Here is a 23,665-nt window from a genome sequence, read left to right as displayed (position 1 = left end):
TTAGCGATGGCAACACTATCATTTTGCATCCTTTCCAATAATCAGATGGCAGTGCTAAGCTAGCTAATGTCAATTTTTAAAACATTCTCCAAACATTATCATTGTTAAAACTTCATTAATTGAATCAAGTGCTTGAAAGTTTGTCTGGAGTTTTTCTGCAGCCTCAAACTTTCAATCCCTGAAGTTACCTGGACCTTTAAATAAGTCATTTGTCTCAGCAAGTCTTCAAAGTGTTCTCTGTCCGATTGTGGCAGCTCAGAGGATAATACTACTCCAACGTAGACACCAGGATCTTGTGACATTATATCAGGAAACATGTAGACTCCATTGTGACACTGCAGTACAGGAGACTGGCTAGGTATAAGTGGATACACCCAGTCACAAACCTAACAACAAACAATATGAAAATTATTTTACATCCATCTACAAATTAATTCAAATAACATAATATTCACTCACTCCGTTTTTATATTACCATCTGTGCATGAAAGGCCTAATTACGCCAAGTTAAAATCAAACATTCAAGTTGATGCTTTACACTATTTGAAGTAAATGTTTAGCTCTAGTTTTGAAGCACAGTTATTAATGTCATGTAAGAAAATACAGCACTCAGTTTGTGCACAGCATCCTCCCACAAATTGCAATGAAATAAGTGACTAGATTATTTGCTTCAGGCACTAGTTTAGGAATAAATTGTAGCCAAAACACTGGAAGAACTCACCTGCTCCTCTGAGTAATGCCATGGGATCTTAAGACATCCATCCAAGGTAGGAAATTATTCTTAATTTAATGCCTCATCTGAAAACTAGTAATTCTGAGTGTAATATTCCCTCCCTGGAATCAGGGTACATTATATACTCAAGCCAGAGTAGACAAATGTTTCGACATTTAACTCAAAAGCAAGCACACTGCTACTGAGCCATGACAGACACTAGAATATTAAAATATCGTGCAAGGTACATTTGCACTGTAGAAAAAAACTTGCAGCTCTGATATGGTGTAAATGGTTCGCCCCCAACAAGCTGCAAAAGCTGCACGTGGAAGTGTGGGTACGTGAATCATAAAATTGACCAGACATTTTGAATACAAGGAGGCACATAGCAAGGCATTTAAGAAAGCAATGGCAGAATTCAGGGAAAAGTAGTTAGCCAAACGTTTCATCGACTAACAGTAGATTTGGCACTTGCTGAATGAGAACAAGAGTGGAGAAATTTGTAATTGGACTGAAAACAAAGAATTGTGTGGGACTTAAGGCTGGATTAGATTCCATAACTGAGTGAATAATGTTACAAACACAAGATATGGGATGTGGAAATTAAAACTCAAAGTTTGAGTAGTTTTAGTATCAGCAAGCAGCTACAAGAAAAATCTGGAAATAAAGTATGGTATTTGGGTGGCATGGTGGCTCAGTGGTTAGCACCGTTGGCACACAGCACCAAGGATCTGGGTTCATTTCCACCTTCAGGTGACTGTCCATGTGGAGTTTCTGTGGCTAAAGCCAAAAATGTTGAAGAGGAGAAAGGTTAACACGCATTATTCAATGTGAGACCAGCAGCCAAACAAGGCATTCATAGTTATAACATTTAGGATAACAGTGAAAAAGGAAAGCATGCACATGGAAGCTAACCACATACTAATAACTTTACTGAGCAACACAGAGATAGGATACGTGGGCTACAGTGAAGGAACCTGGAGACATACTATGTACATCAGTAAAAGTAAGCTCTCTCGAGATACATTGAGACCACAAGATGGAAGACTGGAGAGGTATCAGAAGTATGGATTGTTTCACATTGCTCATTTTACTCCCCAAAAAAATCCGTGTTAGTATAACAAGCTGCAGTTTAAAAAGCTAGTCAATGACACTGACCAAAGTTTAGGATGAATGGGTTTAAGAGTCCATGCAAGAAAGAGGCAGAGAAGAGCAGTTCGTGACTTAACCTGCACTGCCTGATAATCCATCTGATAAAGGAGAAAGACTGCAGCTATGATGTGAGGGTAGAAAATAGCACAGGAGATCACTCAAAGAAATATTGTCAAGGTTGTATTTTTAATTTATTCTGACTAGTTTGTGTTTAATATGTCACAAAATTCATTGGCTCAAGACAAATTTATGCATTAACCTTTTGAAAGGACAAACTCATTGAATGCCATTGGCACAGTGGAACATAATTATCAAATGAACAAGTCGTAAGTTCTGTAGATTTAGCGGAAAATCTCCTTGATTTTGGAGAAATTAGCTTTACACTAATTCTCATTGAAGCAAAGTGTTTTCAAAATCAAAGTTTGTTTGAATATTTTTTACTTTTAGCAAAGCTGTAAAAAGGTGGACATGGGGACAAAGACAATTTCCACATTTAATCCCTTAAACAGAGGCCAAATATTCAATATCCAAACATAGGAGTTAAATCTATTTAATGGTGCTTTATTATAAACCATTTCCTCTCAGCTTTCTAATTCCAGCTTAATGTTTAATAAAAAGATAGTTTGAATTTATAAAACTGAAAATTATAGGCTTTAATTTCTTCATAGGTTTTCTGTATCAGGCAATATGCATTCTTACAGCATTCTACTCTAGATTTAGCTTTCTTATACATTTGCTTGAACATTGACACAATGTTGGTGAAGAGACTGTCTTGCCCTTATTCCTTAATTTCTCGTGCTATCCACCACTTGCTTTTATTTACCTTCTGTAAAGTTTCCTAAAAGCAAAACAGAATATACTTGGTAAATGGCTCAAAGTTCTAGCCTTTGTTTTATTCTTCATCATACAAATCTCCTAAAAATAATTCAAAAATCCAAACTTCTTATATGATACAAGAATTCCATATTCCCTTCAAATCATTATCTTGCAAAAACGTTCTGAAGCGTGGTATAAATTGTGAAAAAAGATTACACATTTGGAACTACAAAATGTTAAATAAACTTTCTGCAATAAACTAAAAACATACCTGCAGAAAGGAAGGTGGCCGATTTTGTGCTGCACCAGCATCTGAATCAGAAAATGTCACAACACGGAGATATCCTGGATATGAGGGTGCACTCACTTGCCCATCAGGTGTTACATAGAATATCTGCACTCCTTGTTCAATTAAAATGAGCTCATATGCATCTACTCCAAGTGATTCCAATGGAGGAGGATGAGTGCTTTGTCCAATAGCATCACCGCCAATAACAGCAAATTCACCAGATTCAGTTCCATAGGAAATGGTCTTGTGTCCTTCCACAGCCTCAGGTGTGTATACAGGGGGCAACTCATTCAATACAGGTGGAACGTCTGGTGACAAACCAGCCGCTACATTCAAGGAGCTTCCATTGGTAGTTGGACTCACATTCATGGCAGAAGGTTGAGTGTCAGACTGAGTGCTTGTCAACGTTGAAAATTTCTCTTCACAAGGTATTGACACAACTGGATATAGTCTTGACTCCGCTTTTGAATTATCAGGTCCTGAAGTTTCAGAAAATTGGTTTGTTTGATTAGATACCACCGAGTTATCTTCATGCTCCAAAATAGATAACCTTGTTTGTATATTATTTAATGTTGCACTCATCTTATTTTGCATTTGACGGGCTTTGTCCCACTGGGGACCTGTACATTCTGGACTATTTGATGAAATAGTCAATCCTTTAATTAAATGGCTCTCTCCTTGCCTGTAATACTGCTTTGCAACTTCTTTTTGACCATATTCATCGGCAGTGAGCCCTTTATTAACAAAGGTAAATGCCTCTTTATATTCCTCCTTAATACGATTCAGACTTTCGGCTGCATTCATATTTGCAAGATGGCAGTGGTTCATACCTAAACAGAAATAAAGAAATACATCTAAAAGAAAATGTTTTGACAGACTTAAAACCAAACAAGCAGAACTGGAATGCAAGCACAACTTAAAGCAAATGCAGTGATCTTCCACGTTAGACCTGGAACGACTTTCCATATTTTCTTATTATAGCTCACAAGAATGCCACAAAGATACTCAGGTCAAATATATTACATACAATTCAACATACAAACAACAAGTATACAGAGTGAGATACTGTCCAAGCCGCAAAACCTTAACAATCACATAAAGCCAACAGAGTTATGGATTTATCAGAACATGGATGCTTGCCACCGTGGGCAGCACGGTGGCACAGTGGTTAGCACTGCTGCCTCACAGTGCCACAGACCTGGGTTCAATTCCCAGCTCAGGCGACTGACTGTGTGGAGTTTGCACGTTCTCCCTGTGTCTGCGTGGGTTTCCTCCGGGTCTCCGGTTTCCTCCCACAGTCCAAAGATGTGCAGGTCAGGGGAATTGGCCATGCTAAATTGCCCGTAGTGTTAGGTAAGGAGTAAATGTAGGGGTACGGGTGGGTTACGCTTCAGCGGGTTGGTGTGGACTTGTTGGGCCAAAGGGCCTGTTTCCACACTGTAATGTGGAAAATCTAATCTAATATCACTAAGAATGCCAATGAAGCAGTGTATGGGGGACTTCTCAAAGTTTATGAACTTCACTGATCACAATCCTAGAACTCACTACCTAAATCACATTGTAGGTGTACTGACATCAAATAGAGTCCAGCAGATCAAGGCAGCAGCTCACCACCATCTTTCAAGGTCAATTAGGGAGGAGCAATAAAAGCTGACCTAGTCAGCGATGCTCTCAGCCCATAAGTGAATCTGAATTTTTTTTAAAATCAAAAAGACTTAAACATATACGTTGAGTGGAAGTGCAAGCATCATATTGGCAAACGTATTAGGAGCTTGGGGAGAGGGGGACAATAGCTACTCAGTGGCAGACTATAACTCATTGTGATCACAGTGTTCTACAATTGGCGTCAGCATTTCCAGAGTCATTTTGTGTTTGAAACATTAACAGTGATCTCTCCACAGATGCTGCCAAACATGATGAGTTTCTCCAGTACTTTGTTTTATCATCAGTCATTTCTAAATATGATGCAAAGCTTAAAAACAAAGATTTAAAAGAGTCATACAAACTTGCTGGAGGCATTACATGAGATAGTATAACAGTGTAGATGGGAGCAGCATGTTGCAAAAGGGATATTACTAGATTAACTGAGTCAGCAAAACAATAGCAGAGAGACTTCAATTGTGGAAACACACAAGTTCATTTGCTTGGAGCCTGAGGAAAACAAGTCCAAAATTTTCTAAATGGTGAGAAGCTAGAAACCACAAATGGATGAACCAAACAATACTGTAAAAGGTTGAACAGATTTTTATGGATGATGCACAGTTTAAGTTTTCCTTAAGATTCAATACGCCATGAAGACGGTGAATAATCTGGTTCGACTTCAGAATTGCCAAGAAAAGAATGCTGAGAGCCTTCGTTTTGTGACGGGAAGTGAAGACAGCAGTTCAACATTCCCAGTATTTAGCTGAAAAACACATTAGCTCATGTGTCAGAAAAGCAGTCTCACATTGTGAAGATAATGTATTATGGGTTGAGAAGATGGTGGTGAAGTAGAGGAAAGTGGCACCAGCTTATGTATGGGACCTGATGTGCAGATTTCAAGCAACATTGCCAAAGTAGAATATTTCGATGAGAAATAGGAGGGCAGTGCATAGTCAGGAATAGATTCAAGAGAAAGACTCGAGAGGTAATAACGTAGGAGAAGACAGCACAGGTGATTGTCTGGTCACAGAAACAGAATGAGCTGCCATTCCCAACCAACTGAATAATGTAGAAAAAGAGTTTGTTTTTCAACTTGTCAAAGATTGCAGACAGGTCAAGAAGGACAAGGAAGGATTTGTGTCATGGTCATAATTAGATCAATGATTATTTTTGACTTTGAGAAGAGTTGTTTCAGTATGGTGGCATGATTAGTAACCTGTTTGGGTATATAATGACATCTCTGAACAGAATGATTCGAAAATATCTGCACACGCCAAAGTGGGTACAGGGCAAACAGTCCCGAGTGTATTTGTGCACAAGTTATTGAAAGAGGTAGACTAGCATTGGGTTTAATAATAGAGGCATGGCGTTCAAGAGCAAACAGGGTACGCTGAACTTGTTTAAGAGATTAGTTTTGCCTCAGCTGAAGTGCTAGGCACACACTTTAGTTATGATTTGGAGACTACTGGGTCCACTTTGGTTTGTCATTTGTATAAATGACTTGGATAAGAATATAAGAGACATGTGGATGATACAAAAATTGGTGATGCAGTGTTCAGTGAAGGTTATCCAAGATTACAAAAGTGACCTTGGTCAACTGAGTCAATGGACTGAGGAGAAGCAAATGGAGTTTAATTTGGATAAATGGGGGGGTATTGCATTTTGGTAAAACAAAGAAGGGAGGATTTACACAATTAAAATAAGGGCTTCGGGCAGTGTTGTAGAGTAGAGACCTCTAGGGGTTCGGGTACATAATTCTCTGACATTCACATCACAGGTAGAGAGGGTGGTCAAGTAGGCATTTAGCATGCTTGCCTTAATTGCTCAGAGCTTTGAGTATAGGCGTGAGATGTCGTGTTGAGATTGTACAGGATATCAGAGAGGCCTCTTCAGGAGTAGCGTGTCCAATTATGATCACCCCATTATCGGAGGGATATTATTAAACTGAAGAGGGTTCAGAAAAGATTTATCACAAAGTTGCCAGGAATGGAGGGTTTGAGGTCCAATAGTATGTCTAATGTTGTATGCCATGAAAACATTTTTACAAAACCAAAATCAACAAAATGGCCAATATGGATATATGCACTGATAATGCAATTCATGAAATTTGATCAGTGCTTGAAGCATACCATCACTACAAAAAATAAAAATATACAATAAAAGGATCAAGTTCATCTTTTTAAAGCTGCAAATCGTTTTTACAAGCAGCAGCACGGATTTCCTCTTTCATGCAGCATTATTAAACAATGTTTGGATTTTAATTCAGCTACATAAAGTACTACAAGGAATAACTGCAAAATGAAAGCACAATAGCTGATTGTGATATCTTATGAACAAAACATCATGTGATTAGGATTACTATGAAAAGCCACTATCCACAATGACTACTGTTGTTCACAATGTAACATTCTGTTCACAAAAGTATAAAGCATCTTAACTCTATTTGGCACCAAGCTATATTAAAGGGATACACCCTGGAGAATCTTCAATTTCAATTAGTTCTTTAAAAACAAAAGGCAGGATGGATGGGTTTCCAATCAGCTCATCAGCTTCTTGGCAGTTGAAGATATAGCAAGATATTTTAGTGGTTCAATCTTAACCCGCCATAGACTGTACTGATCACCGATTTTGAAATTCAGCTTTGGAGCTACCATGGAATAAATGTTGCAAACAAAATGCCAATATTCATCAATTAATCTTTTATAATATTTGAATTACTTATGGGCATTAGTTTACCCAAGAACACCAAGAAATTGAGTCAGCTAGACAACCCATCCCCTTGCATTTTAAACACCAATATATAATTTACCTACCTTACAGCTTTACATACCTATGTGATAACAAAACATTTCTTGTATGAACACACCAAAGTCCCTGTGAGCATTAACATTTGCAAGTTTTACATAATTTTTAAAAATCTACTTTCCTATCCTTCCTTCTAAATTAAAAACATTACATTTGTCTACACTTACTCCATCTGCCATCTTATTGCCCTCGTAATTAACCTGTTTATTTCTCTTTTCTGCATCTTTGAATCCCCCTCCCAGTTTACAAGGTAAGATTCAAATGTATCATCAGCTAGCATAGAACCATTAATTTTAATCTTTATCCAAGTCATTAATATAGGTAAGAAACAGCTGAGGCCCCAGCACTGATGCTTGCACTCTTCATGAATCACATTCCATCAACTCGAAAATGACCCTTCATCCCTACTCTGCTACCTGTCACGGTGGCACAGTGGTTAGCACTGCTGCCTCAAGCGCCAGAGACCTGGGTTCAATTCCCGCCTCAGGCGACTGACTGTGTGGAGTTTGCACATTCTCCCTGTGTCTGCGTGGGTTTCCTCCGGGTGCTCCGGTTTCCTCCCACAGTCCAAAGATGTGCAGGTCAGGTGAATTGGCCATACTAAATTGCCTGTAGTGTTAGGTAAGGGGTAAGTGTAGGGGTATGGGTGGGTTGCGCTTCGGCGGGGCAGTGTGGACTTGTTGGGCCGAAGGGCCTGTTTCCACACTGTAAGCAATCTAATCTAATCTAATCTGTCCATTAACCATTTCTCTATCCATGCCAATACAGTATTCCCAAATCCTCAATCCCCTTCCAGGAATGTAAACCTTTTGTGTGACACATTCTCGAACATCCTTTCAAAATCCAAGCATATTACATTTGCTGGTTTCCAGCTTCCAATCTGGTGAGACTACCTGAGAATTTAGGATGGTCATAACCAGTTCCTCCACTTTTCCCACAAGTGCTTCTTTTAGATACCTAGATTACAGGCCATCAAGACTCAATGTCAGATTTTAGTCTCAAGTTTCTATGATACATTTTCTCTGCTGATTTTAATTACCTCAAGTTCATGATTCTTTTTAAGCCTTCAGCTACCCATCGGAATCGTATCTTCTACTGTGATGGTAGATAAATTATTTGTTCAATATCACTGCCATTTCCATATTCATACCTTTTTCTGTTGGTCTCTAGCACTAAAGGGAGTGAACTACTTTTCTATTGGCAGACACATTTTATATGCTTAGCTTGTTGAATTCATGTTCTATTTTTTCCCTTTTTAAAATTCAAAAGTTGTACCAGCTTTTTATTGGTTTCTAAAACAGCCCCAACACACAAAATTCTTTGCCATATTATTTGCTATATAGTACTTTTAATCTATCAATTTCCTTAATAAGCCAGTGTTTATTTTGCTTTTCAATGGAATGCTCTTTTGTAGAAAATTTTGAATTGTTTGTTGAAATGGTTTCCATAGTGTATCAGTATACCTTTTACTCTATTAACCCCATCGACTTAACAAGTTTTCCCTCATAGTTACATTATGTTCAAGATCTGTTTGCAATTGAAGTATGAATTCTGTGCTAAACTTGAAAGTGACAATCACACTGGATCTTTTACTGAGATTACTAATTAAATGTGCCTTTTGCACCATGCTAGATCTAAAATAGATTTACCCCCTCGTCAATTTCACAATGTACTCTTCTGGGAAACTAACAAACTAATCTCCTTTGCCAATTTGATTGGCCCAGTCTAATGAAGCTTAAATTCCTGCACAAATATTTTAAACTTGCTTTGCTCAATTCCACAAAACCTAAACTTCAAGAGACTCGTTATTCAGCCAATCAACACTTCACTCACACTATTTATATTTATCTTTTTGGCACACTTAATTACCTGGAATTCTCTCTGCCTGTGCACTTACCTTTACTTCACCTGATGAAGCAGTGCTCCGAAAGCTTGTGATTTCAAATAAGCCCGTTGGGACTATAACCTAGTGTTGTGTGACTTCTGACCACATCAGAAATGTGAGGTGGAGATGCTGGAGAACACCAAGTTCCTGGAAGTCAGTAGGTCTGGTAACATCTATGAAGAGAAATCAAGAGTTACCATTTCAGGTCTGGTGAAAGGGTCACTGAACCCAAAATGTTAACTCTGATTTCTCTTTACAGATGTTGCCAGACCTGCAACTTCTGTTTTTGTTTCTGATCTACAGCCTCCACAGTAATTTCCGTTTTTATTAAGTTCCTGGGAGTCATGATCACCAACAATCTGTCCTGCTCCACCCATGTTGACACAATGATCAAAAAGGTACAGCATCATCTCTACGTCCTCAGGATGCTGAGGAAATTCAGCATGTCCACAAAAAGACTCTTGCTAATTTTTATAGATGCACCATAGAAAGCATCTTACCAGGACGCATCACAGTATGGTAAGGCAACTACTCTTCCCAAGACTGCGAGAAACTAAAGAGAGTCATGAACACAGCCCAGAACATCATGTAAACTCGCCTTCCATCCATTGACTCCACCTATATTTCCTGCTTTGGAGATGCCAGTGTTAGACTGGGATGCACAAAGTTAAAAATCACACAACAGGTTATCGTCCAACAGGTTTAAGGGAAAACACTAACTTTCGGAGCGCTGCTCCTTCATCAGGTGATTGTACTTTCCTCAAATAGTCATTGATATGAAAAATGACTCAATCTGCATACTTAGTGTATGTCTTTTTGATACCAGCTGTCGTCAGTGTTCCAAGAGTCAAAAATCCTCGTTTCCATACCAATGTTTGAGTCATTTGTTTAATTCACTAAACAACTTGATTCTATCCCAATTGATAGATGATTCAAGAATCCTGAGATGATCACTTTTGAACCTTTGCATTTGAATCCTAACTCCTCAAAATCTCAATGCCATCCTCAATAAGCCAGTTACCTTAGCTAGTCCCTCAAAAAAAAGTTAATTAAGTGTGCAGATTGAGTCTTTTTTCATATCAATGGCTATTTGAGGGAAGTACAATATAGAAAGCAAATTAAAGCTTTTCTTTCAAACCAGTCTCAAACGAATGGATCAAGTGTTAGAATTTAGAAAATCTAAGAACATTCCTTACAAACTTGCATATAGTGCTATTAGCAGCTTCATGCCAATTTACTAATTTTAAATGACCAACTGGGGCAGAGGACGTGCTTGTGGCACAGTGGTAAGTGTCACTGCCTCTAAGCTAGAAGGCCTGGTTTCAAGATCCACCTGTTCTAAAGGTATGGCATAACAACTGAACAATTTCTTAAAAAACATGTAAAGGACAACTGGTCTTTTCCAAAGCTCAGTCCATTGAAAGACAGATTAAGTTAGGACTGCAAATATTTTGGGCTTCTGCATTTGACAATTTTTTAAAAAACATTATTGCAGTTGCTATACATTAGTTAAAAACTTCTTGTGCAATCACAATTGGGTTGCTCTGTTGCAGATTTTCCTGCAAGCAGCTGTTCGTCCACTTTGACCAAACTCTTACCTCATCAAAAATCAACCTTCCACAACTCAATCTTCATTTCTGATCCATTTTAGTTCTTACTCATAATTAACTTCAACCTTCATGAATTATAGTCACTGTCACTGAAGTGCTCTCCGAGTGCCACACCCACCACTTGTTCATTTTGGTTTTTTAAACCTAGGTTCAATACCTCCCCACCTCTTGTAGGGCATCTAAAAAGCTCTCCTAGCTTGAGAATAACACTCCCGAAAGCATTTTAGTTTGTCTATCTCAGTTAATATTGAAGGAAGTTGAAATCTTTATTACCCAATTGTTTTTACACTTGAGACTTGCCTACAAATCCATCTTTCCATGTCGAGATTGTTTAGGGGCCTACAATACAACCCAGGCATTTACTGGTTTTTAAGTTGTACACATATTGCCTCATTGAGGAACCAACAATATCATTCCTCCTTACTGTGGCAATTGACTTTGATTAATATTGCAACACCTTTCCTACTTATCTTGTCTAATGATTCTGTATCCCAAAATAATGAAGTGCCAGCCCTTCCCCCTCATCCCTCAACCATGTCTCCAAGATAGCAACAATATCACAAGCCTATGCATTAAATCAACACCCTCAACTCATTTGTCTTACTTACAATAGCCCTTGCATTAAAATAAATGTAACCTAGCCTTGCCATACTCTTTTGCACCTGAATTTGATGATATTTGCATTGCCTTTTAGTCTAAATCAGTTCTCCTTCTGTTCTTGTCTGTCACCCCACTCTACTCCCTATCCCATCCCCTTGTTAAATAGGTTTAAACCTCCACCCACTGCACTGGCAAACTTTCCCACAAAGATGTTGATGCCATTTGTTTCAGATACAAACCAAACTTGTACAGGTACCATCTTCCCCAGAAACAAACCCAGTAATCTAAAGCCCTGCCTCCTGGCCCAACTTTTCAGCCATACATTCATCTATGCCATATTTATCCCTACACTCACTAGCAGGTAGCACCAGGAGTAACCCAAAAAGATTACAACCTTTGAAGTCCTGCTTTTTAATCTGCTACCTAGTTCCTGAAATAGTCATTGCAGGATTTCTATATCTTTAAGGCCTTCCTTAAAATCTACCTCTAACCAAGCTTTCAATCTTTTTCCAATAATATCTCTCAATGTTTTTGACCATTGACCTTGGGATGTCTGTCTACAGAAGAGAGGTTATTGTTTGTAATTTATATAAGTGATCTGGAGGAAAATATAGGCAGTCTGATTAGTAAGTTTGTGAATGACACCAAAAAGATTGGCAGAGTTGCATAGTGAGGAGGATTGTCAAAAGATATAGCAAAATACAGATTGGTTGCAGATTTGGGCAGAGAAATAGCATCTAAAGTTTAAGCCAGACAAATGCAAGGTGGTGCATTCTGGAAGATCAAATTGCAGATTGAATTATGCAATAAATGGCAGAATCATTAGGAGCATTGACATCGGGGGGATCTGGGTGTATAGTTCCACATATCCCTCAGAATGGCAGATGGATGAGATGGACAAGGCGGCATACAGCACACATGCCTTCATTGGCTGGGGCATTAAATATAAATGTTGGCAAATTACGTTATGACTGTGCACAACTTTAGTTCGGCCACATTTGGAACACTGCACACAGTTCTGATCTCCACACTATCAGAAGGAAGTGGCTGCTTAGCAGAAAGTGCAGACTAGGTTTACCAGGTCTGGAGGACTTTAATTATACGAAATTGGATAAACTCATTGTTTTCTCTGGAAAAGCAGAGCCTAAGGGGCGATCTGATAGAGATCGACAGAATTATGAGAGGGATAGAGAGGGTGGATATTCAAAGGCTTTTTCTCAGGATGGAAAGGTCAATTACAAGAGCGCACAGTTCAAGGGGAGAGGGGGAAGTATAGGGGTCAAGTGTGGGGAAACCTTTTCAGTTGGTGGGCTCCTGGAACACACTGCCAGTGAAGATCATGGAAGCAGGCACGTTAGCAACATTTAAGACATATGTTGATAGACACATGAACAGGAGGTGAACAGAGGAATAGAAACTGTGCACAGGCAATAAGTAGTGGGTCTGAATAAGGATTAGGAATCAGCACAGGCTTGGTGTTTCAAAGGACCTGTTCCTGTGATATACTGTATTGTAGAAATGCAAGTCAGAGTTAAATACTATAAACTGCACATCAATAAAGTGTAATGCTAATTTCTTGAAGGTTGAGTAATTTGCAAATAAAAAAAGCCAGTACACCATCATGGAGAGTCCAATGCAAATTCAATGACTCTCATACAGAAAAAAATTGTAAGATTTATCAACTTGCATTGCTTCACATTACCACAGAAGGCTGCCAAACACCCTTCCCACCTCAGCAATGCACTCTTCCAACCTCTTCCCTCAGACAGAAGATACAGCAGCTTGAATACATACCAATAGGTTCAAGAACAACTTCTTCCCTGCTGTTAAGAGACTGCATAATGGACCTCTCTAACCTGACAACCGGAAGCGGCAGATTCAAACCACTACAAATGCTGGAGGAAAGATCACAGACGCGCTTCACAGGAGGCTCCCGAGCACTGAGGATATCACCTAGACAGGGGACGAAATGTCTGCAACACAAATTCCCAGCTCAGCGAACAGAACCACAACAACGAGCACCCGAGCTACAAATCTTCTCACAAACTTTGAGGACCTCTCTAACTTCAAATAATGTTGATCTTGCTTTGTGCACCTTCTGTGCAGCCTTAACCTTGTAATCCCTTGCTGTGTCCATACAGCCTATAAGCAATATATCCTTGTTTTGTATGATCTGTTTGTACTGCTCACAAAACTTTTCACTGTACTTAGGTGCACATGACCACATTAAATCAAAAGCCTGATGATTAGAGGCTTGGATGCTAATCTAATCATGGAGTTTGAAATTATGAAGTGGTTTAATAGTGGAATGGGGGGGGGGGGGGCATTGTAAGTTATTTTTACTGTTAAGGGAATCTAGATCCTGGGGCAGCATAATTTAAAAATTACAGCTTGTCAACTTCAAGAATGCAAACAGGAAACGTTTACATCCTTTAAAAAAAAATCCTCAAAGAACTTTGGATGCTGGAAAAACCGAAACACACACAGAAGGGTCACTCGACCCGAAACGTTAACCCTGATTTCTCTCCACAAATGCTGCCAGACCTGCAGGGCTTTTCCAGCATTTTTAAAAAAAATTTCAAGCATCCTTGAAGACCTTTCAATTTTTAAACACAAACGGAACTTGCTTTGTGTATGTTTGGAAGAAGGGTCACGAGACCCGAATCATTACTTTCACTGCAGATAATACCAGGCGTTGAGTTTCTCCAGCGTTTTCAGTTTCTGGATTCTAACATTTGTATCCTCCTTCCGCACATGCCCGCGCGGTGTTGGGAGACCGGTTAGTCTTCCCAGCCCATCCTTCCCCTCCCCCCCCAAAGTTAGGCCAATAGAAAGTTTAGGATCAGTACCTTTTAAGGCTGCTCACGGGATGGGAGGAAAAGGTGAGTAAATGGGATACCGCAGCAAATTCCAGCCCGCACCCAACAGCCGCAAACTGTATCCAAACCGCAGCTAAACTTGTTCAAAAAGAAAAATAAAGAGCCATCCGCCTGCTCGGAGTAGAGATAGACATTAGTCCCCTCGGTGACCGCGTGACCCTCAGTCACATGGGCAGAGGACAAAGGTCATGCCGCGGTCACGTGCCCTTGCAGTCGTCTCCAGCAGCAACGAGGAGGCTACGGGCCCCATTTTAGGTGAAAAGGACGTTTGAAAACCGGACCGAATCGTTTCGATTTATTTTTTTTTTCGCGTGTGTCCGAATGCGACGTGACGTGTAAATGTAACCGAATGGGCCGCGTGTGATTCCAGTGACACCTGCCGCATCTGGGTTCGCAGCTCCTGGTCGACAAACCGGTCTTGGACAGCGGTCTGTAAACCAGCGGCCACAGGAATTATTGTGGTGCAGCGGTAGAGTCCCTGTCTCTGGGCCTAGGAGACCTGGGTTGTGACAATAGACAATAGGTGCATGAGTAGGCCATTCTGCCCTTCGAGCCTGCACCACCATTCAATATGATCATGGCTGATCATCCTTAATCAGTATCTTGTTCCTGCCTTATCTCCATAACCCTTGGTTCCACTATCCTTGAGAGCTCTATCCAACTCTTTCTTAAATGAATCCAGAGACTGGGCCTCCACTGCCCTCTGGGGCAGAGCATTCCACACAGCCACCACTCTCTGGGTGAAGAAGTTTCTCCTCATCTCTGTCCTAAATGGCCTACCCGGTATTTTTAAGCTGTATCCTCTGGTTCGGCACTCGCCCATCAGCGGAAACATGTTTCCTGCCTCCAGAGTGTCCAATCCTTTAATAATCTTATATGTCTCAAAAAGATCCCCTCTCAGTCTTCTAAACTCAAGGCTATACAAGCACAGTCGCTTCAGTCTTTCCGTGTAAGGCAATCCCACCATTCCAGGAATTGACCTCGTGAACTTATGCTGCACTCCCTCAATAGCCAGAATGTCTTTTCTCAAATGTGGAGACCAGAACTGTACACAGTACTCCAGGTGTGGTCTCACCAGGGCCCTGTACAGCTGCAGAAGAACCTCTTTGCTTCTATACTCAATTCCTCTTGTTATGAAGGCCAGCATGCTATTAGCCTTCTTTACTACCTGTTGTACCTGAATGCTTACCTTCATTGACTGGTGTGCAAGAACACCCAGATCGCTCTGTACTGTCCCTTTACCTAAATTGATTCCATTTAGGTAGTAATCTGCCTTCCTGTTCTTGCCACCAAAGTGGATAACCATACATTTATCCACATTAAACTGCATCTGCCATGCATCTGACCACTCACCTAACTTGTCCAGGTCACCCTGTAATCTCCTAACATCCTCATCACATTTCACCCTGCCACCCAGCTTAGTATCATCAGCAAATTTGCTAATGTTATTACTAATACCATCTTCTATATCATTACCAAATATTGTAAAAAGCTGCGGTCCCAGTACTGATCCCTGTAGTACCCCACTGGTCACTGCCTGCTGTTCCGAAATGGAGCCGTTTATCACTATGGGTTGAAATCCCATTTGTCTCAGAAGCCTGTGGAGATGATTTGGAGTTGGGGACTACATGTAGTGTGTTAAAATTTGCAGATGACACTAAGATGGATGGCAAAACAAAGTGTGCAGAGGACTGTGAAACTGCAGAGGAACGTAGACACTTTGAGTGAGTGGGGCAAACGTCTGGCAGATAAAATACAATGTTAATAAACGTGAGGTCATCCATTTTGGTAGGAGTAGCAGTAAAAAGGATTATTACTTGAATGGTAAAAAGTTGCAGCATGTTGCTATGCAGAATGATCTGGGTGCCCTTGTGCATGAATCACGGAAGGTTGGTCTGCAGGTACAGCAAGTAATTAGGAAGGCAAATTGAATTTTGCCCTTCATTGCTGAAGGGATTGAGTTTAAAAGCAGGGAGGTGATGTTGAAACTGAGGCCACACCTGGAACACTGTGTGCAATTTTGGTCTCCTAACTTGAGAAAGGATGTACTGGCACTGGAGGGGTTGCATAGGAGATTCACTAGGTTGATTCCGGAGTTGAGGGGGTTGGCTTATGTGGAGAGACTGAGTAGATTTGGACTATATTCTTTGGATTCCGGAAGAGTGAAGGGAGATTTTATAGAAACATATAAAATTATGAAGGAATAGATAAGATAGAAGTAGAGAGGATGTTTCCACTGGCAGGTGAAACTAGGACAAGAGGGCACAGCCTCAAGATTAGAGGAAGCAGATTTAGGACTGAATTGAAAAGGAACTTCTTCACCTCGAGGATTGTAAGTCTATGGAATTCCTTGCCCAGTAAAGTAGTTATTACTTAAATAAATGGTTTTAAAGCTAAGATTGATTTTTTTAAACAAAAAAGGAATAAAGGATATGGTGAGAGTGTGGATAAGTTGATCTGAGTCCACAAAAAGCCATGATCTTACTGAATGGCAGAGCATGCTCGAAGAGGCAGAGGGCCTACTCCTGCTCCTCGTTCTTATGTTCTTATGTGATAACATGTCTTAACATGTTGATTAGAAAATATAAGCCACTGTTTCAGACTCTTTGGGGATGAGGTTTCCATACCTTCACTTCTCTCTGTTTAAAACCAGTGTAAAGCAGCTGCCAAATCTCAACTACTAAATTGTTACCATGCAGAAGGAGGCCTTTTGCCCCAATAGCACCAGCTTTCAAATGAGCAACATTACCTGGTGCCAACACCTGCTTTTACCCCATAACCTTGGACATTATTTTTATCCAAATAGTTTTCCAATGCCGTTTTGAATGCCTCAAGTGAGCTGCCTCTGCTGCATTTCCATGTAGTGTATTCCAGACTGTTTACTGTATGAAAAAGTTGTTTTCTCAATCACATTTGCGCCTTTTCAAATAATTTTAAATCTGCGTCCTCTGGTTCTTGACTGAAGGGTAACTGACCCTCACTATCTATGCTATCAAGTTTGCTAATGATTTGTAAAAATTCTATCAGGCCTCCACTTAGCCATCTTTTTTCCAAGGAGAACATTTCAACTTTTTCAATCTGTCCTCATAATTGAAATTTCTCATAGATGGAACAAGTCTTGTTAATAGCTTCTGGAATTTCTTGAATGTACTCACATCACTCTTTTAAAGTAGCAGACTGAACTGTACACAATACCTAAGCAACAGAAAAGTGACCCTTCTGAAAACTCACATGCAAAGAAAGTGACTGGGCACAAAAATGTAGGAATATTTCCCACTTAAGAATGGAGAAGAAGTCTTGACATATATTACTATCTTTCTTGTTCTCTCGTTCCAGCAACCCAGTTTCATGAGGGGTTGGGAAATCAGTAAATGTGCAAAATAAAACTTTGCAGTTTTTCACCATCCCCTGCAACTTTGACTGCTTTCACATGTTTAAGGAATATGGACCTTTAATTTCTAATGCACCCTTTACCATTTTTTGCCATCCCATTATTTTTCCTTCTCTGTGTTCTATTATTGAACATTTTCATTTGCCTCTCAAGGCTTTGCTGTTGTATTTTAGAAATAAAAGGTCTGCCATTTCCAGTTGATGTATTTGAAGGTGGTGGGCTTTTATTCATATCTAGACTCCATGCATTGATCCTACATATTTGGGGAATAAAATAATGCTCTTCCCCACACACCTCAAGCATGTGACAGTTGTAACTGTTTTCAAGAAGAAAGGTAAGTCATTCTGTGAAAACAATGATGTTCTCTTGCCCATAGCAATGAAAATCCATACATATTCTCCTGAATCACTTATTGCATGTAGTTGAGGATATTTTATCATAGATACATTGTGACTTTATACTTTTCAGAGGAACTTCTGACATGGTCTTTAGTCCCAGACAAATCCAAGAAAAATGTTGAGAACAACATTCAGTGTCCTGAACTCAGTAAATCACAAGGCTGTATAGATTCTGCTCCAAAGATTTGAATGTCCAAGAAAATTTATCATAATATGAATATACAAACATATAAACAAGGAACAAGAATAAGTCACTTGACCCTTTGAACCTGGTTCATCGTTCAACAAGATCATGGCTAATCTGATTGTAACCGCAACTCCACATTCCTTCATATCCCCAAAAATCCTTCATTCCCATTGTAATCAAGAATCTATCTACTTCGCCGTGAAAATATTTAAAGATTCTGCATCCACTGCCTTTTGAGGAAAAGAATTGCAAATTTTCACAATCTTCTGAGAGAAAATGTTTTCTCTTAAATGAGCTACCCCTTATTTTTAAGCTATGACTCCTAGTTCTAGATTCTCCCACACTAGGAAATGTCCTTTCAACATCCACCTGGTCAAGTCCTCTCAGGACTTGTATGTTTCAACTAAGTCCCCCTTGTTCTTTAAACTCCAGAGGATAAGGGCCTAGCCTCTCTAACCTTTCTGCATTCTAGGTATTAGTCTAGTAAATCTTCGCTGTACTTCATTCAATACATTAATATCCTCTGTAAATACAGTGACCTGTACACAGTACTCCAGATGCAGTCTCACCAATGCCCAATATAACTGAAGCATGACTCCTCTACTCTTGTATTCAATTTCTCTCAAAAAAGAACATTTTATTAGCATTCTATTAACTGATTACTTGCCGTACCTGCAAACTAACCTTCTGTGAATCATGCACTAGGCACCCAGGTTTCTCTGCACTTCAGAGTTCTGCAACATCGCACCATTTAGATACTGCATTTTTTTTATTCTTTCTGTGAAAGTGGACAATTTCACACTTTTATAAATTGTACTCCACTTTGCGAGATCGTTTCCCACCCATCTAGCCTATCTATAGGTTTGCAAGCTTTGTAAGCTCTTTATGTCCTCTTTACTCACTTTCCTACCTATCTTTGTGTCATCAGCAAATGTAGCTACTATACCTTTGCTCCCTTGATCCAAATCAGTTTTATAAATTACAGTAATCTTCCATCTGCTTCATGAGGATATGACTGCAATTGTCTTCAGTGGGAGATCTGAAATAAATACCTCTGAAAACCATAGCTCCCAGCCCATTTACAATCTACCCAATAGATCTCTGATGTTAGTATTAAATACTATCAAGATAAAAATCTCTTTAAACTCAATTGTTTTCATGCCCAAACAAAACTGACCATCATAGACAAACGTGACAGTTTGTGGCTGACTACAGTTTCATTGCAAGCCATTTTCAATCTCCAATTCTGCATGCAAGAAACTCAGCTTGACCTTGAATGCAGCCAAGGTAATGCTCTTATCAACCCACAGTAAAATACATAATGAAGGAAATACTTTGGAATATATTGAGCGCTTCCCATATTTTGCCAGCCACCTTTTGCGTAAGGCCACCATTAATAAGGAGATCCACTACCACATCAGCTGAAACAAAAACAGAAGTGCTGGCGACTGCCACAAGTTAAGCAAGTAGCCCTGGACCTTGGAATGTGTAATCTGCAACACTCGGTCGGGTCAATTCCTTGGTCTGGAAGACCAACAAGTTTTGGGCAGACCAAAGAGCACCTTTCACCGAGTTGATGGTCTTCCAAGTGCAGTCAATATGTGTCTCGGTGTGCGTCCCAGAGAACAGACAGTAGCGCAGAGTCCCACGTCAAGGAGCTACTGGGGACGAACCTCAAAAACCATTGCATCTTTCTCGAAAGGACAGAGATGTGTGATAGTCTCAACCCCCGCCCCCCACAGCCACTTTCACAGCAGCATGCGGTGGCGCAGGCTGAATGGGCGGTCATAAAGGATCTCACAGGTGGTGCCCTTCTCACCACCAGCTAAGTGATGTCTTGGTGCTTGTTAGGAAGTTCTGGTGATGAGGAATTCTGCCAAATGACGTTGACAGTCTGCTTAGGAAACCATGTAACAGGATCCACCCTCTCCTTTTCCTCAGGGTCTCAAGGACACTACGTACTGACCACTTCCTGATGGACCTGTGATCAAAGGTGTTTTTCTGATCTATTCCAAATATCTTAATAATAACAGAAAGCAGGATCAGAGGAAGAAAGAAAGGTAGCACATCCTACTCTCCAGGTTCTACTATAAGGGACATTCTGCTCCATGTGCCCAAATACACTAGGTCAAGAATCAGCCTATTCAATCACATGAACACTCATGGCTGAAACTCACAACCCTAATACAAAGGTTGCCGATGATGACAACAACATAGAACAATCATAATACTGCAAATCATGATACTGCAAAATGAAAATTAAGTAATCTTCACTCAGGAAGTTTATGTTTGCAGTCCAGTAGAGGGCAGTTAAGTTATGCAATTTACAGAGGATAAAGGCTGACATTTGCAGCCATTTATGTGAATCGTATAGTGTCAATAATAATGATTATTGCCACATAGGCCTGAGCCTAGAACAAATTGAATATTATGAAAGAAAGTGATAAAGAGGAATGTGGGCATAGCCCAATCTACTCAGTATGTCCTGCATTTTCTACTTTTAGCTCAGATTTCCAGCAGCTGCAACACTTTGCTTTTGTATTGTGTTTAATTCACTTCCACTTTTCTTCGAGAAATGTGCATCATAAAGATGTGCTGTTCTTTTCTCCTTGATTTCTGTTTGTCTCTTCTATCTTTGTCTTTCTCCTTACCCTCCTTCACATATTTTTTTTAAAGATTTAATATATTTAATTTTGCCAGTCTGATGAAAGATCATCAATCTAAAATATTTCCCTTGCTACAGTCACTGCTGAAGCTGTTGTCACATGTCAAATTTCCACATCAGCAGTACTTTGATTTGTATTGAAGACAGATGTTGTTGATACTAATGCACAGTATGAAATAGCAGTCTTTTTAAATAATTACCTACTATCCATTTTCATAGTAGAGAGAGAACAAAGAGTAGCAATGCTACAAGAGAACCTAAAAGTAAAGCAAAAAGAAGGATTTCTTACAACAAAGAAAAATCATAAAACCTGCGAATGATACAGAATGATCCAACACATCTTGTATACCTAAAAAAGGAGCTCCAGTATAACCAGGACATTCATTTCCAAGTATTACTGGGTTTTGTTTTATTTGTTTTTCCATCTAGAAAGTAAAGCAAAACACAGAACAATAATGGAACTTATTATTGACAAGTATTCATTTTGGACTATTAGAAGATACAGGTGAGAAAACTGTAGATGCGCTGTCATAACATTTCAAAGTGCTCCAAAATTATTTCAAATTGCAAATGCACTCCTTAAAAATTAAGGAAGGGAGCACCAAATCTGATACGTACCTGTCAGTTTAATATCATTTGCCGGTAGTTATTTGAATTTTTCACGTGGGATACGGTAACCAAGCACTTGGACATGTAAGGACTGATAAAACAAGGTCCGTATGGATTTGTGACAGTTGCCAAATTTCTCTGTTTGCACCACTGCCTGACCTGAATTTATACTCTTCCATATATGGAGCTGTCAACCAATTATCCTGCACCAGCGTAGGCATTTTGTTCTACTGCAAGCTGATGCATTTTTATTGCAGCTACCCAATGCCTAGGTTGTCCTTATCGCTGAATAATTCGGAGCACTGATGTCAGCACTGAAACATGTGCAAGATGGGGCATGGTTTTTCAAAAGTCGAATTTGCAATTTTACATTTCCAGATGCTGCTTTTTGATGCCAGGTTAAGGTCAACAGTGTAAAGTTTACATAGCCTTGTGCGACCAGCCTGAGAAGTCATTTTGCCTGTGAGCCGACAAATGTGGCAGCTTATGTCATCTAGCATATGCCAATGAAAGCTAATTAAATTTGTGAACATCATGAAAAGATAGGTGGCACAACTGTCTTGCAGGGCTGTTAAATCTCGACTAATTAATGAGAAGGTGAACTTTGTCTACCATTTCACCCAACTAACAAAGTACTGCAAGTTCTTGGGAAAGGCAAAATGAAACGAGAAAAACAAAACTTACTTTCAGCAAAAACATTAAGAAATCCCATCATGGAATCTTCAGGCAGTCAACAATCTCGAGATGATAAACACCCATTAAAATACCATGACAAATGTACCTAATTGATATAAACATCTCCATGCTTAGACCCCAGTGCCTCTTACTTACTGAACTTGCCAGACCTTTAGTAAAAGTTTTGAAGATTCATGTTTACTTTTTCATTCAATTGAAAAAGCAACAAATATCTGAATAAAAGCTTTATAATTCAGTTATGTACAGGACCAAGAGAGTTCTGTGTCGTTGTAGGTGACAGTTTTTGGATTGGAAATTAATTCTAGGACCAATAGAATCAAAGAGTTGTTAAGGCTGTAGAAGGAGGTCATTCAGCCCATCATGTCTGCCCTGGCTCTCTAATCAAGCAATTCATCAAATTCCCTTCTTTTCTCAAAACTCTATACATTCTCCCCATTTTCAAGTAAGTATTTTTCTTTTATATTTTAACTCAAAATGAGATTTCAGGGAAAATTTTATTCAGAAATCTTTAAGTAAAACCAAACGAAAGCAATGCACATAATCACCTTATCAATAGTTTTTGAGTTCAGTCCTGATTTTGAGCACGAATGGTGGATTTCAGGTCAGATTCTTTGCGAACAAGCTGGTTTTCTGTCATTGTGAAAATGGAATGTCATTTTGATCTCAGGGACAGAAAGATATCATCAGTAATCCCATTTCTGGTTGATCATCTAATTTAATGTCTATTCTGTATGGTCAATACCTATCACCTTGCTGTTTCCTTCTGTTATTTAGTTGATAAGTCTTTTAGTTATTGGATATTAACATTGTTGTATTAAGCTCATATTCAATCAACTTTGACATTATTTCCTAACTCAGCATCTGAATCTTATGCTGATTATGTGTCCACCAATTTAAAATGTTTAGAAAAGTTTTGAAGGAGTTAATTCAAACTCTTCAATTAGGCAGATAGAACCAAGTTAAACAAATCTACATTATTTGAACAACTTTTTAAAAATTTACAGCATTCACTGATGTTGACTACCATTATCAGCTCCTTAGACACAGTCCAAACTATGGTAGTTAACCTTCTTGCTCCCATGCCACTCTAAGGGTAGTAATCTTTGAGAATGTAATTGACTCCTCAGCCTGTGGTAACTCTTTTATTTATCTGCAGTAACAGTGCCTCAGTGCTACATCTGCCCATGTGGATCTTTCTGCATTGTTTTTTAAGTAACTTTTATGTTGCAGCTACTTGCATCAATGCAATTCCAGGGAGGCAGTGCCCTAGTGGCATTATTGTTAGACTAGTAATCCAGGATATCCATTTCTGAAACGTTATCCTGAAATG

At 39.4% G+C, this 23,665-nt stretch overlaps 2 protein-coding genes across 4 annotated transcripts in view; one reads left to right on the top strand and one right to left on the bottom strand.

Moving 5' to 3' along the window:
• sparta (spartin a) overlaps positions 1–14,527 on the bottom strand; it is a 32,523-nt gene extending 17,996 nt beyond the window's left edge. The window contains exons 1-3 of one of the 3 annotated variants that reach the window (XM_072577201.1): positions 14,360–14,527; positions 2,952–3,799; positions 189–386 (exon numbers count right to left, since the gene is read on the bottom strand). In XM_072577201.1, coding sequence (XP_072433302.1) covers positions 189–386; positions 2,952–3,797 — 1,044 coding nt within the window. In that variant the 5' untranslated portion in view covers positions 3,798–3,799; positions 14,360–14,527. Of the gene's footprint in view, positions 1–188; positions 387–2,951; positions 3,800–9,312; positions 9,466–14,181; positions 14,252–14,359 lie in introns of those variants that run through there. The other 2 variants (XM_072577204.1, XM_072577203.1) reach the window with 2 other exon arrangements.
• Positions 1–23,665, top strand: part of ccna1 (cyclin A1) — a 138,849-nt gene that overhangs the window by 52,574 nt on the left and 62,610 nt on the right. The gene's annotated exons all lie outside the window — the stretch shown is intronic.

Source organism: Chiloscyllium punctatum, chromosome 9 (genome assembly GCF_047496795.1).
Source record: "Chiloscyllium punctatum isolate Juve2018m chromosome 9, sChiPun1.3, whole genome shotgun sequence".
Classification (NCBI taxonomy): Eukaryota; Metazoa; Chordata; class Chondrichthyes; order Orectolobiformes; family Hemiscylliidae; genus Chiloscyllium; species Chiloscyllium punctatum.
This window is presented reverse-complemented; position numbering and strand designations above follow the sequence as displayed.